The sequence below is a fragment of the Nilaparvata lugens genome, chromosome 5, assembly GCF_014356525.2.
Source record: "Nilaparvata lugens isolate BPH chromosome 5, ASM1435652v1, whole genome shotgun sequence".
NCBI classification, from domain to species: domain Eukaryota; kingdom Metazoa; phylum Arthropoda; class Insecta; order Hemiptera; family Delphacidae; genus Nilaparvata; species Nilaparvata lugens.
Genome location: NC_052508.1, coordinates 71,681,138 through 71,693,733, shown reverse-complemented (window position 1 = coordinate 71,693,733; position 12,596 = coordinate 71,681,138). Strand labels below are relative to the sequence as shown.

At 31.5% G+C, this 12,596-nt stretch overlaps 1 protein-coding gene across 1 annotated transcript; it reads right to left on the bottom strand.

The window, feature by feature from the left end:
- Positions 1-787: 787 nt before the first annotated feature.
- On the bottom strand, positions 788-9,138 carry LOC111048254 (radial spoke head protein 9 homolog). The gene is made up of 4 exons (XM_022334126.2): positions 8,682-9,138; positions 7,211-7,373; positions 4,802-5,093; positions 788-1,459 (listed from the first exon to the last, which is right to left on the bottom strand). The coding sequence occupies exons 1-4, from the start codon at positions 8,906-8,908 to the stop codon at positions 1,293-1,295; spliced, it is 849 nt and encodes a 282-aa protein (XP_022189818.2). The 5' UTR covers positions 8,909-9,138; the 3' UTR covers positions 788-1,292.
- Between the last annotated feature and the right edge of the window lie 3,458 nt (positions 9,139-12,596).

The following is a 12,596-nucleotide window of genomic DNA, read 5'->3' as shown; positions in this document are numbered from 1 at the left end:
AAATAATAAAAAAGTGTACCGAACTGCCTTAAGAGCCCTTTTCATATTTTTTATTTATAATTCACAACGTGTTTTGACTCTAGAGCCAATTTCAAGTGCAAACATATTTGAAGCATGGTTTGAATTGATAAAATATGAAGAGGATAATCGATTATTTTAATTCCATTTCAGTAATTAATATCGGGGCACCGAGCTTCGCTCGTTATTTATTTATTGACTTTTGATAAACCGAACACAATTCTCTAAAATGATTGGGGAAGTACTAACAGGCACAGCCCAAAACTGTTTCTTTCCCGAATTTTGATTTATACACTATAAATGGTCCAGAAAGTAGGTTATGTTCCATACACTTGAATTCATCAGGTTCAATTTTCTCTTCAAATAAATTTGAAAACAAAAAAATTATAATTTAGATTACCGTATATACAAACCAAATTGAATAACAAAATAACACTCACTAATCACTTGAAATTGTCAAATAATGAACAACTTTGAAAACTATGATATACTCTAGTTTAGGAGGATTATCATGTCATGTCAACAAATCAGATTATGTTGATCAAATCGATTAAAAATGGTCTAGCTAGATAAAATTTCTCACTGATTGATTATGATTACACATCTGGGAATAATTCTGTCTCTCTCCCACACAGGCACACGCATCTTCTGTTATCGAGAGACGACGAAATTATCATATGTTTTCCAAGGATGAATTATCCTTCTAATGTCGTTCAGCGAGTTTTCCAAAGAATGAGACCTAGTGCAATCGAATCTTTATATCACAAACCTACTATGTTCCAAATTTCGTGAAAATCGTTAGAGCCGTTTTCGAGATCCGTTAAACATAAATAACCAGATATATAAATACAGAAATTGCTCGCTTAATATAATAGGATTGTAGTGGCCATATAAAGGAAAAGTGAGTAGGCTACTATAATATGTCTATCAATATTAATAATGATAGAAACATAAAAACTTGAAAAAACATAATTTATTTAATCCAATAAATTTCTCATCAACACCTAATAAGTTCAATATTCATTTTGATGGATTTCTCGAACAAGACTTGTTAGCATATTTGAAATTTGTGACTAGAACAACATGTGAGTTTAATGACTACAACAAAGGAAAAGTGAGTAGGTTACTATACACGTCTCAATATTAATAATGATAAAACTTGAAAAAACATAATTTATTTAATCCAATAAATTTCTCATCGACACTCAATAAGTTTAATATTCATTTTGATGGATTTCTCGAACAAGACTTGTTAGCAGATTTGAAATTTGTGACTAGAACAACATGAACGGAACATCCAAATTCTTTCTTCCGTTTCCAACGTACATTGAGCCGTATTCAGGTGTATTTATAAAGTGGTAGAAATAGTAGCCCGGCCATGTCAAGCTCCTAATAGTGGCTAATCGATATCCATTTCTTGAATTGTCCAGAATAAATTGCCCTGGGAGAAAGTTGAAATCACAATTTAAATTACAGCATAGTAATATTTGGTCGAACTTTTTTGCTCTGAACTTATTCTGACAGAATAAATTTGTTGTCTAAAATTATATTATTGTCTAGAATAAGTTTGCCCTGAGAGGAACTTGAAGTGGCAATTATTTAAATTTTATCATAGTGTAATATTTGATCCAAACTTTTTGTTACTGGGATTTTTCTTAACTACTGTACCTTGAATAAAACAATGTGATTATTTATATTGGTAATATCCATATAAAATCAATGCAACTACTTTCACGAAAAGTTATAGTTTACTCTACACAGAGTGAGTCATATGTATGGGAACCCTTCAATAAGTTGGGGACTGTTGTAGATATAATACTGTAACTTTCAGGATAAGTTATTGGTCAAATACTCTACCTTTTGACTTACAACTGAATTTCAACCCCTCATAAGGGGGTGACTTAGGGGTTGAAGCTCGAATATTTTAAATGTAGAAACCCGTAGTGTGGTAAAGGGCTTTTTCAAAACAAGAAAGATGGCATTGATAAAAATTTTCTATGATACTTGTATCCAAAATGGCGGCTGATAGGTTTTAGTTTCTAAAACTTGTTGTAACTAAAATATTTTGAATGTAAACACCCATTGTGTGATACATCATTTTAAAGGCCTTTTCAAAACAAGAAAGATTATATCAATAAAAATTTTCTGTGATACTTGAATCCAAAATGGCGGCTGATTGAAATTTTAGTTTTTAAAGAAATAGGTACCTAATTGATAACAAGTTCAATCAGCTGCCATTTTTGATACAAGTATCATAGAACATTTTTATTGATGTTATCTTTCTTGTTTTAAAAAGGCCTTAAAATGATGTACCAAACAATTGGTGTTTACATTCAAAATATTCGCCCCCTTATGAGGGGTTGAAATTCAGTTGTATCCTGAAAGTTACAGTATTATATCTACAACAGTCTCCAATTTATTGAAGGGTTCCCATACATATGACTCACTCTGTATATTTAAATTCCTTATGGAAGCTTTTGAATTCCTACAAGAATTGAATGAAACTGCATTATTATAATGTTATAGTTGACATTACTGTTTTTTATCTGATCGAAAAAAGGAGATTGTTCTTGAAAGTTATAATGATTGAATTAAATAGTAAGTCATATCACGCACCCGCCATCATCCATTCATTGAATTGTCTCTCTAATAGACAATATCTAATACACAGTATATGAATTTGACACAATTTAAGTTACCGTCTAATAGGCCTAATAAATCTTACCAAAATTGAGTTGTACATAGAATGTGTGAGAACATTGATAAACCTCATGAAATTAAACAAATTTTGAAAATAATTAATCCAACAAGTCCAAATAATTTACTTTCAATGTTCAATTTTATTATCAAACGAAAACCCAAATTAAATGCTGTAATTCACCTCAAAGACTTCTGCTACCGCAAATATTGACAACCGGGTAAACAGCTAGATGGAAATTCGATGAGCGCTACTATTCAAAAATTATTTATCAGCCCGGGAATCAATATTACTATACAGAGTATTAACGAACTCCCTACCAATATTCTAGGGCATTGTTCCTGGGTAAAAAACATTTATAGTCAGCCCTGTTGTCAATATTTGCAGTGGCAGAAGTCTTCGGGGTGAATTACAGCATTTAATTCGGATTTTCGTTTAAGAATACAGTAACTTCGATTACAGTAATATTGTTGATTCATTAGCATTTGAATAATTGCACATCTCAGTAATTTCGATCTGTAGTCTTTCAATGACTAACAATGATTCTATCAGACTTTTTTAAAAGGAGAATCAAGATGAAAACAAATAGGTTCCGATAGAATAATATAATCTTCAGTGCAGTTCCATAAAAAATCATTATAATTAAAATTGGAAAGTTTATGAATTGTATAATAAAGATACAAGATGCCAATCAAGAGATGAGAATACATACACCAAGAAGCTGAAACTTTTGTAAAAAATACACTATCATCTGATATTAATAATAGAATTAGATATTAGTAAATAGTAGCAAGGAGAAACAATAGCGTAAGTAGATATCCCATGGTATAGGACGTTTATGTCGCAACTTTTACTGTTATCTCAAGCCTATAGTCCACGTAGATCTTTCCCGTGAAGCTGTGTGACGCTCGTAGTCTCTCATACTGTGGCGTTCATACACTCTCACCCCAACAAAACAGTAAAAATCGACAGTAATCGGCTTGAGATAACAGTAAAAGTTGCAACATTAACGCCCTATACCATGGGATATCTACTTACGCTATGGTTTCTCTATGATAGTAGATATCGATATTGTAGAATTCATTGGCCCGGTTGCACGGAAACCTTTTAAATTTCAATTATGATTAAATGTCACGAGAACCAATCAAAAAAAATTGAAAAGAAAGCTTTTGTGATTGATTGTCGAAACATTCAATCACGATTGAAAATTAAGGCTGTGCAAAGGCTAAAAATAAACTTTCTACTCATGATATTTTTCAAAGTTTTTCGATTAGTATATCATTAAGCTATCAAAATGAGAAAGTTTTCTCAGAAAACCATTTTTTTCCGATCATTACTTTTTGAGATATGAGCGCCTGAAGTTTAAATTTTTGGGGCAGAACATTTCAAATTCGGTAAGAGATAAATCCATGAAATTAGAGCATAGATTCTTCATGGTACTGTTTATCTAATAAAACTAAAATTTTCTGAAAATATCAATTTTTTTAGATAGTTATTCAATTTACTAAAAATTACCAAAAAACTTTTAGTTGAGTAATTTTTGGTAAATTGAATAACTTTTCAAAAATTGATATTTTCAGAAAATTTTTGTTTTACTAGATCAAAAATACCATGAAGAATCCATCATTTAAATCTCATGGATTTATATCTTACCGAATTTGAAACGTTCTGTCCCAAAAATTTAAACTTCAGGCGCTCATATCTCAAAAAGTAATGATCAGAAATAATTTTTCCCTGAAAAAACTTTTCCATTTTGATAGCTTGATGATATACAAATCGGAAAACTTTGAAAAATATCACGAGTAGAAAGTTTTTTTTCAGCCTTTGCACAGCCTTAACCTTTTGGTTGTTTTCAAGGCTTTTGTACAACCGGCAGTATATCTAACCGGCTATATCTAATGAAAAAATGAATCCAGTTCAATAATAAATTAGTAAATAGATATTGATATTGTAGAATTCATAAACTTTATACTCTGATGCAAATCTCACCTTCAGGTAAATAAGTATGTAGTAGAGGGTCCAAAAAATCGATTGAATACATCATACTTTATACTCTTTTTGATAAAACATTGGCAAACATCTCACCTTCAGGTAGATCCGCATCAAGAGGGTCTAAAAAGTCGAATGAATAGTTGTAATCCCTCCTGGTGAGCAGGTTGCTGTTCCATTTCTGGGTTGGAGACCTGAAATGCAAGTAGCTTTTCAGGTCATCGGATTCGATCAGCTGAAGCCCTTGGAACGATTGATTGGGTTCTATGAGGCCGTTCGGTCGTTTCACATATGCACCTCTTGGTACCACAGCTGTCTCGTCATTTATTAGATGAACTGTAGCAGCTAGGCGGTTCTCTTCCTTCAACTTGCCTTCGTTTATGAGCACCTGAGGGAGTAAACGAATTTTTCAATATAAAGTAGCCTATTTGAAATGAAATAATATTTTTAAAAGTATTTGAAATTAAATAATATTTTAAGAAGTATTTGGAAATTGAATAATATTTTAAAAAGTATTTGAAAGAAAATTATAGTACCGGTATGGAAATAGGCTATTCAAATCAAATCAAAAATTTTTATTCACAATACAAACAGTTGAGGGTCCTGCCAAACCCAAAGGTTTTTCGGCGGGTGCCCAGTTACAGGAAAAAAATTAGTTACAAAAGATAAATAAACTTAGACAAAATAAATATTACACTTCAAAGATTTTAAGTAAAAAATGAAAGAAAACTAATACAAAATGCAAAAATAAAATAAGAAATATACATCAGATTTTGATACAGACTTGATAAAAAAAGGGAAAAATGTGAATTTATTATAAAGGAATGAAATAATAAGGAAAAGGGAAAAATTGTTTTACACAAGTAATAGTACATTTCTATCGTTGAGGCAGGCGGCAGTGACAATAAAAGGAAGATTTAAAAACTTCAGCCAGCAAAAATTGAAAAATTCTAATAATGTAAAGCATATGCTGTCATTTTTTTAACTTGACGTTTATTAAATTATGTGTACGTTTGTAATATTATTAGTTTTATAAATTGATTGTGCTGTTATTATTGAGATACAACATTACATCATTCTTAGAGTAATCACGAATATTTGGAGGTAGTCTGTTAAATAAGTAGGGAATTACATAATGTAGGAATCTTCTACCATAAATATTATTGAATCTGGGTTCTACATAATTATATTGACGGTGATATTAAATTGTAGGGTGAGGGAGGAGCAAGGAGTCTATAGTATAAATTTTATTTGTGGAGTATTACAATTTTGAAAAGATAGAAATGTTTGGGCGATAAGGTATGATAGAATATTTGTAAGCTACGTGGGTTGTATGGATCAATATTATTAACATAAGGAATTCTGGTAGTTGTACATTTTAATGTTCTTAATTGTATTCGTTCAACTCTAGATAAAAGATAAGTGGCTGCACTTCCCCATGATTCAATGCTATATCTAATTATTGGTTCCATCAAGGACTTATAAATCAGATATAGGCAATCTGGGGTGATATTTTTATGCAAATAAAAGACTTTTGCGTTAAGCGCTTGAAGTTTTTTTGAAATGCTATGTATGTGAGGACAACATCTCAGGCTGCTATCGATTATAATGCCATTTACGATTTATAATGCTATTTGAAATAGAATACTGTTATAGTATGAAAAGTATTTGAAATAAATGAATATATGTAGCCTAGTATGAAAAGTATCTGAAATAAGAGAGTAGTATGAATTTTATTTTAATATAATCATCAAGGATGGATTTTTCTAATAGATAATTAGGCAAAAAATTTGGCCCGGCTGCACAAAAGCCTGTTAAATTTAAATCATGATCAAACGTTACGAGAACTAAACAGAGAAGGCTTCTCCGATTGGAATAGTTATTTGTGCAACTAGTGCGCAAAGTGTCAGTTTGCTGCACCGAAAGAAACGTTTACGCCCGAGCCGTAGGCGAGGGCGGAATGGTTTCTTGAGTGCAGCAGAGGAACTTTGCGCACGTATTTCACATTAAGTTTTTCCTACAGTTACCATTGAATATGAAAAGTGGGTAATTATGGATAAAATTGTCTGAAATCCATCAATGTTTTTCTGTGTAATTTTATTATTGATAAAACCTTAATCCTAAATCCTAAAGTTCTCGTTGTCCTTGGTTATAATATATAATGAATAATAATTAGCGCGTTGTGCTTCGTTGCACCTCTGCTCAGTATAGCAGCCACAGCAGTCACTGTTACCAACTTCATTTTGATTTTGCTGCACTGTTGCTCCATATAACCTACTAAGTATTTTGCGTTGCCATGTTGCGAATCTGGAGTGCAGAAAAATTTTTTCCCGCACTAGAGCGGAAAAGTGATTCTTTGCGTTCTGTAATCAGTGCAGCAATGGCCACTTTTCAACGTAACTGTAGGAAAAGTAAATTATGTAAGCAAAGATTATTATGTTCGCTCAGTTAGTTGATAGGTAGACTATATGCACTTATTATATAGTGATATTTTTACTGTATTACATTGTCTCCATGATCGTTGACCTTCTCCAGTTTTTTTCTGATTCGCTCTTCGATAGTTGTCCCATAGCTTGGATCTCCTTGGAATCTTACATAGAAATTCAGGGAGAGATACATGTCAAGTGGTGTTGGTTTGGGTAGTAGTACCCATTCAAAGCAATTTGTGCTGAAATTATAAATGAAATCAATAATTAGCTTAGATAGTATAGGAATAGTACCACCTTGAATCTACTTTTTAGTACATTAAAGGTTTAAAGTTACTGAATGAAAAAGACTGAGAAATTGTCAAAAAACCACTGATTTACTCTGATAAACTGATAAATTTTACCACTGATAAACTCTATCAGAGATTGACAATGGTGTAATAACCGAAACCGGTCTTTCTAATTATCAATAAATCAGTGGTTTTTTGACAATTTCTCAGTCTTTTTCATTCAATATGAATAATTACCGTACCACAATATCAACTTCTCAACTAGGTACACAAAAAAAGAAGTTCTGTTAATGTAGTCGAAACCGTGTATGATCTGGAAATAAAACAAAGTTAGCACTTTAACGACCAATAACTCACTTTTTAGACCACTTAAAAATTTCAGTTGCCACTTGTTCTCACTCTTATAATGATCTTAACAATTGAGAACTCTATCAGAGATTGACAATGATGTAATAACCGAAACCGGTCTTTCTAATTATCAATAAATCAGTGGTTTTTTGACAATTTCGGTCAAGTCATTTTTGAGAAAATTGTGATAGAAATGTAACAAAACTTATCCTTCTCAGGAATATTACGGAGCTCCTGCAATTTTCCCAGAAATGAGACCCATGTCAGTTGATAGGGCTTATAAATAGCTATCTAGGGTATAAATTTGAAGAAAATCGTTAGAGCCGTTTTCAAGAAAACCGTGAAAAACATGGTTTTTTAGCCATTATCCGCCATTTTGAATTGAATTTTATTGAATTTCTTATTGTCGGATTTTCATGGTATAATAAGGACCTTAAGTTTAAAATTTCAAGTCAATCGGTTAATTAGAAATGGAGTTATCGTTTCACAGACACACACACACACAGACCAACACCCAAAAATCATGTTTTGGGACTCAGGGGACCTTGAAACGTATAGAAAACATGAAATTAGGGTACCTTAATTTTTTTTGGAAAGCAATACTTTCCTCACCTATGGTAATAGGGCAAGGAAAGTAAAAACAGAGAGTAGTTAGAAATCTCTAACTCCTGATCGTCCCTTAGGATATACTTTCTCTAAGGATTACTAGTAATTCATATTCTCTTATCTCTGCTAAAAAGTTGGATTATATAAATATCTAAGTACAGTATATTATTCAACTGAGTTTTGAAAATATTTTCTCATTTTAAAGTTGTAATTATATCAATTTGTACTACAGATAACTCAATGTATAGTTCTATAGATCATAAAGTTGAAAAATCGAGGAGTTATTAGTTTAGACATATTTTTTACCTGTAATAGAACTGACGGCCTCTCAAAGCATCTCGATGATATCCGTAGCTTATAAAATAACTCCCCAAAACTCCATCTATTTCTCCCCAATAGAATATTTTTGAAAAGTGGTTATCATTCTTCAGTAAAACAAGAGAATTGCTTAATATTGCTTTTCTCTCTTCATTCATTTGTATGCCAAAATGAGAAATACCTTCAAAACCATTAAGAAATCTGTCAATGTCCATTTTTGTAGAATATAAAAATTGTAATGTAATGAATATATATTCAAACTAAAACAAATTGAAAGGAAAGCTTTTGAATAACAACATTATTTTCTAGGTTACAAGTTCAGCTCAGTTCATCCTTTTATTGGTTACTATCACATGTAAATATTTTTTAAAATGACACAAAATTATTCTTTTTCCAAAACTGCCGTTTTTACAGTGTCTGTTTAAACGACATTTTATTTTATACTAAATTGAATCCAGTCTTGTTTGTTATAATGTAATTTATTTTAAATTTAAAGCCACCAGCTGATTTATTTTAGTTTAATCTTTTACTGTGCAAACATTCCTTAAAAAGGCTTCAGGATGAAGTGTAGCCTAAGAACTCATTTTTTACTTTCCTTCCCCTATTACCATAGGTAAGGAAAGTATTGCTTTCCAAAAAAAATTATGGTACCCCAATTTCTAAATTTCTAGACGTTTCAAAGTCCCCTGAGTCCAAAAAAGTGGTGTCCGGGTATTGGTCTGTATGTATGTGTGTGTTGATTTGATTGTGTGTGTGTGTGTATGTGCGTCTGTGTACACGATATCTCATCTCCCAATTAACGGAATGACTTGAAATTTGGAACTTAAGGTCCTTTCACTATAAGGATCCGACACGAACAATTTCGATCAAATGCAATTCAAGATGGCGGCTAATATGGCGAAAATGTTGTCAAAAACAGGGTTTCTCGTGATTTCTCGGAAACGGCTCTAACGATTTCAATCAAATTTATACCCAAAATAGTCATTCATAAGCTCTATCAACTGCCACAAGTCCAATATCTGTAAAAATTTCAGGAGTCCGCCCCAAACATCTATGCAAAGTTTGATTTTATATTCCCAATTATCAGGCTTCAAATACAATTTAAACAAAAAATTTCAAGTGGAAAAGATCGAGCATGATAATCTCTACAATTGATGTTCAGTAACATTTTCACCTAAAATTGAAAATAAGCTCGAAATTCGAGAAAATGTGATTATCCAATTGCAAACTGTTGATTCTATTAAATCATTCACTATGAAGAGATAGCAGACCTCGTGTATCTCCCATCGTTATTGCCCTGTCACCAGCTGGCTCAAATCTTTGAATAGTAGACTTGAGATGCGCGGAACACTAGCGTCAGGTGATCAATTTTCATAACGACAAGGAAAGTTGTGTGAGTGCGCCTCCCCCAAATTTTTTTATACATTTTATTTTATATTAAACCCAGTATTTTTGGTTGTAATTTACTCTATTTTAAATTTGAGTTGATTCATTTTTAGTTTAATTTTTACTGTGCAAACATCCCTAAAAAAGGCTTCAGGATGAAGTAGGCTACTCATTTTTTTCTAATATATTTTGTAAAAATCAATTTAAAATGGTAATAATTGTAAAAGAAACATCAAACATAATTCTAAACTCTCTTCTTACTCTATTTTATTATCAAAGAACAAGTTTTAGATTCTCAAGTAGCTCACAGTAAATGAAAATAGTTGTTTGAGAAAGAAAAGTGTTTTTCTTTTGACAAGCGTATCATGATACACAATGGCAATATGTAGCGTATCATTGGATGACCTATATAGATAAAAAGAGAATTCAAGCTGCTTCTTCATAAAAAATTAATAATAATTCAAATTATGAGATGCATAAAGATCAACTACACCAATTCTTGAGTATTTTCAACATTTTTTAAATAAAATATATTTAATTCAACTGATTTGATACAGTATTTCACTGTGCAATTTGAGGATACACAAAAGTGTAAGCCTGCATTGTGCTGTCACCTAGTGAGTATATTTGTAACTTTACGCATTACGTTTTCAGAGGTTCTCTTCCAGCTTGTGCCTGCCTAATGCTTTTTAGTTGAGTGATCAGTTGTTGCCTTGTTGGTTTCTTGTTTTAGTTCTTGTCCTTGAAATTAATTCTCATATCTTAAATGGTGTGTTAGTTGAACGAAATTTGTGGTTCTTAGTTCATTTCAACATTATTAGTTTCGTCAAGGATGTGCTTTCTTTGGGATAAATGAATATGTGAAGTTAAATCAGCAGGTTTGTATCAGTTCACTTTTGCATGTACGTCCCAGGTCGAGAGTAGATCACATTTCTCTTTGTTCATTCCCAAATGATATTAAATATCGATGATAAATTCATCTTTCATTGTAAAAATTAATCCAATAACTAAAGCACAACACATTAATTTTGATGTTGTCTGGGCTACACTAAAATTCACTTTGATAAACATGCTTTCCTTGAAGGTTCAAATTTGTACAATAACCTGATATCAAACACTTTATGAGTGATATTCAGAATTTATATTGTTTAGCCAATAAAATTTTATCTAAATTCATAATTCAGAACAACCATTTAAAAGGGTTTCTATTATTCTTTGTTAGCCTAGTATTTTACTTTACAATGGACCCTACTTCCTGATTGGGTCATATCTAATAGGCTAGAACATTCTAGGCTTAACCTATCACATTTTTATATTTTCTATATTATCCAACAAGGATATTTCTTTATATTTTAGCCGCTATATTATGTAATTTATAAAAATATATGTTGTTTATAACATTACATTAAAAATTATGCCAAAACAAAGATAACCTATGTGTAGGCCTATTCTTTGTTTCGCACATGTTTTTTTCTGAATTTTGCCAAGATTTACGGTAGTAAACTTTTTACTCTTGACACGTGATTTAAATTATTATTAGTTGAGTTACTGGAAACTCGGTTGACCATAAAGCTGAATAAATACAACCCAAATTTATGTAACTTACCGTAAAAAAAATTGAAGCGTTGGCAGAAAAATGAAAAATTAGTGCAATATTTCTTCAATCTCATAATTTTTCCTTGTTGAAAAAGATTGTATTTCAAGTTAGCTCTTGATGGTAGGATTTTGACGCACTTTCAGCTCTTGGACCCCGTCAAAAAACTGCAAACCGTTTTCTTGGAACTTGGGGTCCTTCCTCCCGCAAGATTTGTTTTTGAAACACCTCAAGAATTCCAACGACGTAAGCCCTGTAAGCATCCCTTTGTTGTATGAGTTGAAACCGTTAAAAAATATTTTCCAATCATATTCTAATAATACTTAGTAGGCCTATTTTTTACTCTATGCCTAATTTATTGTCTATTATTTTCCAATTGATAGAATTCATAACTGGGATTTGATTTATTCTTGATTTAGACTTGGGAATTCATGTAGGGAGCTTCTATTTACGCAGTGTATAATAAACTATATTGCTTAACCTTTATTACATTTTTTCCATCCTCCAGTCATTATTTCACTAACTTTCAAGTGCCTGGTAATTCTTTCAACACTGTCTTGGAAGAATACAATATGTCAAATAATATTTCAATTTATTGATTGATAGCTTAGCTCCAATGCAACTTGTTTTGGATATTTTATTCGTTTCATAAAATCTTATCTGCAAACTGTTGTAAAACTATAACTAAATTCATTGTTACTTTTAGGGTCAACACCCTCTATAATAGAGAAAACGACTATTGGATGTCTTGAAAACATAACCTTATTTCATAATCAAAAATTTACTGTTTATATTACTAAATTTGTCTCACAACGCACCTCCCCCCTCATCCTACTAATAAAAAATCTACCTACCCTAGTTCATATAGTTTATTCCAGATTCTAACGCATTGACTGTGTAAACGCCACGTAATCTTTTTACTC

Coding starts and splice junctions, on each gene's coding strand:
- LOC111048254 (XM_022334126.2), bottom strand. CDS start 8,908: ATGGACATTGACAGATTTCTTAATGGTTTTGAAGGTATTTCTCATTTT. Junction 5,094..7,210: donor TCAACGATCATGGAGACAAT/GTAATACAGTAA, acceptor TTACTCCCTCAG/GTGCTCATAAACGAAGGCAA. Junction 1,460..4,801: donor TGATGCGGATCTACCTGAAG/GTGAGATGTTTG, acceptor ACTTTCTCCCAG/GGCAATTTATTCTGGACAAT.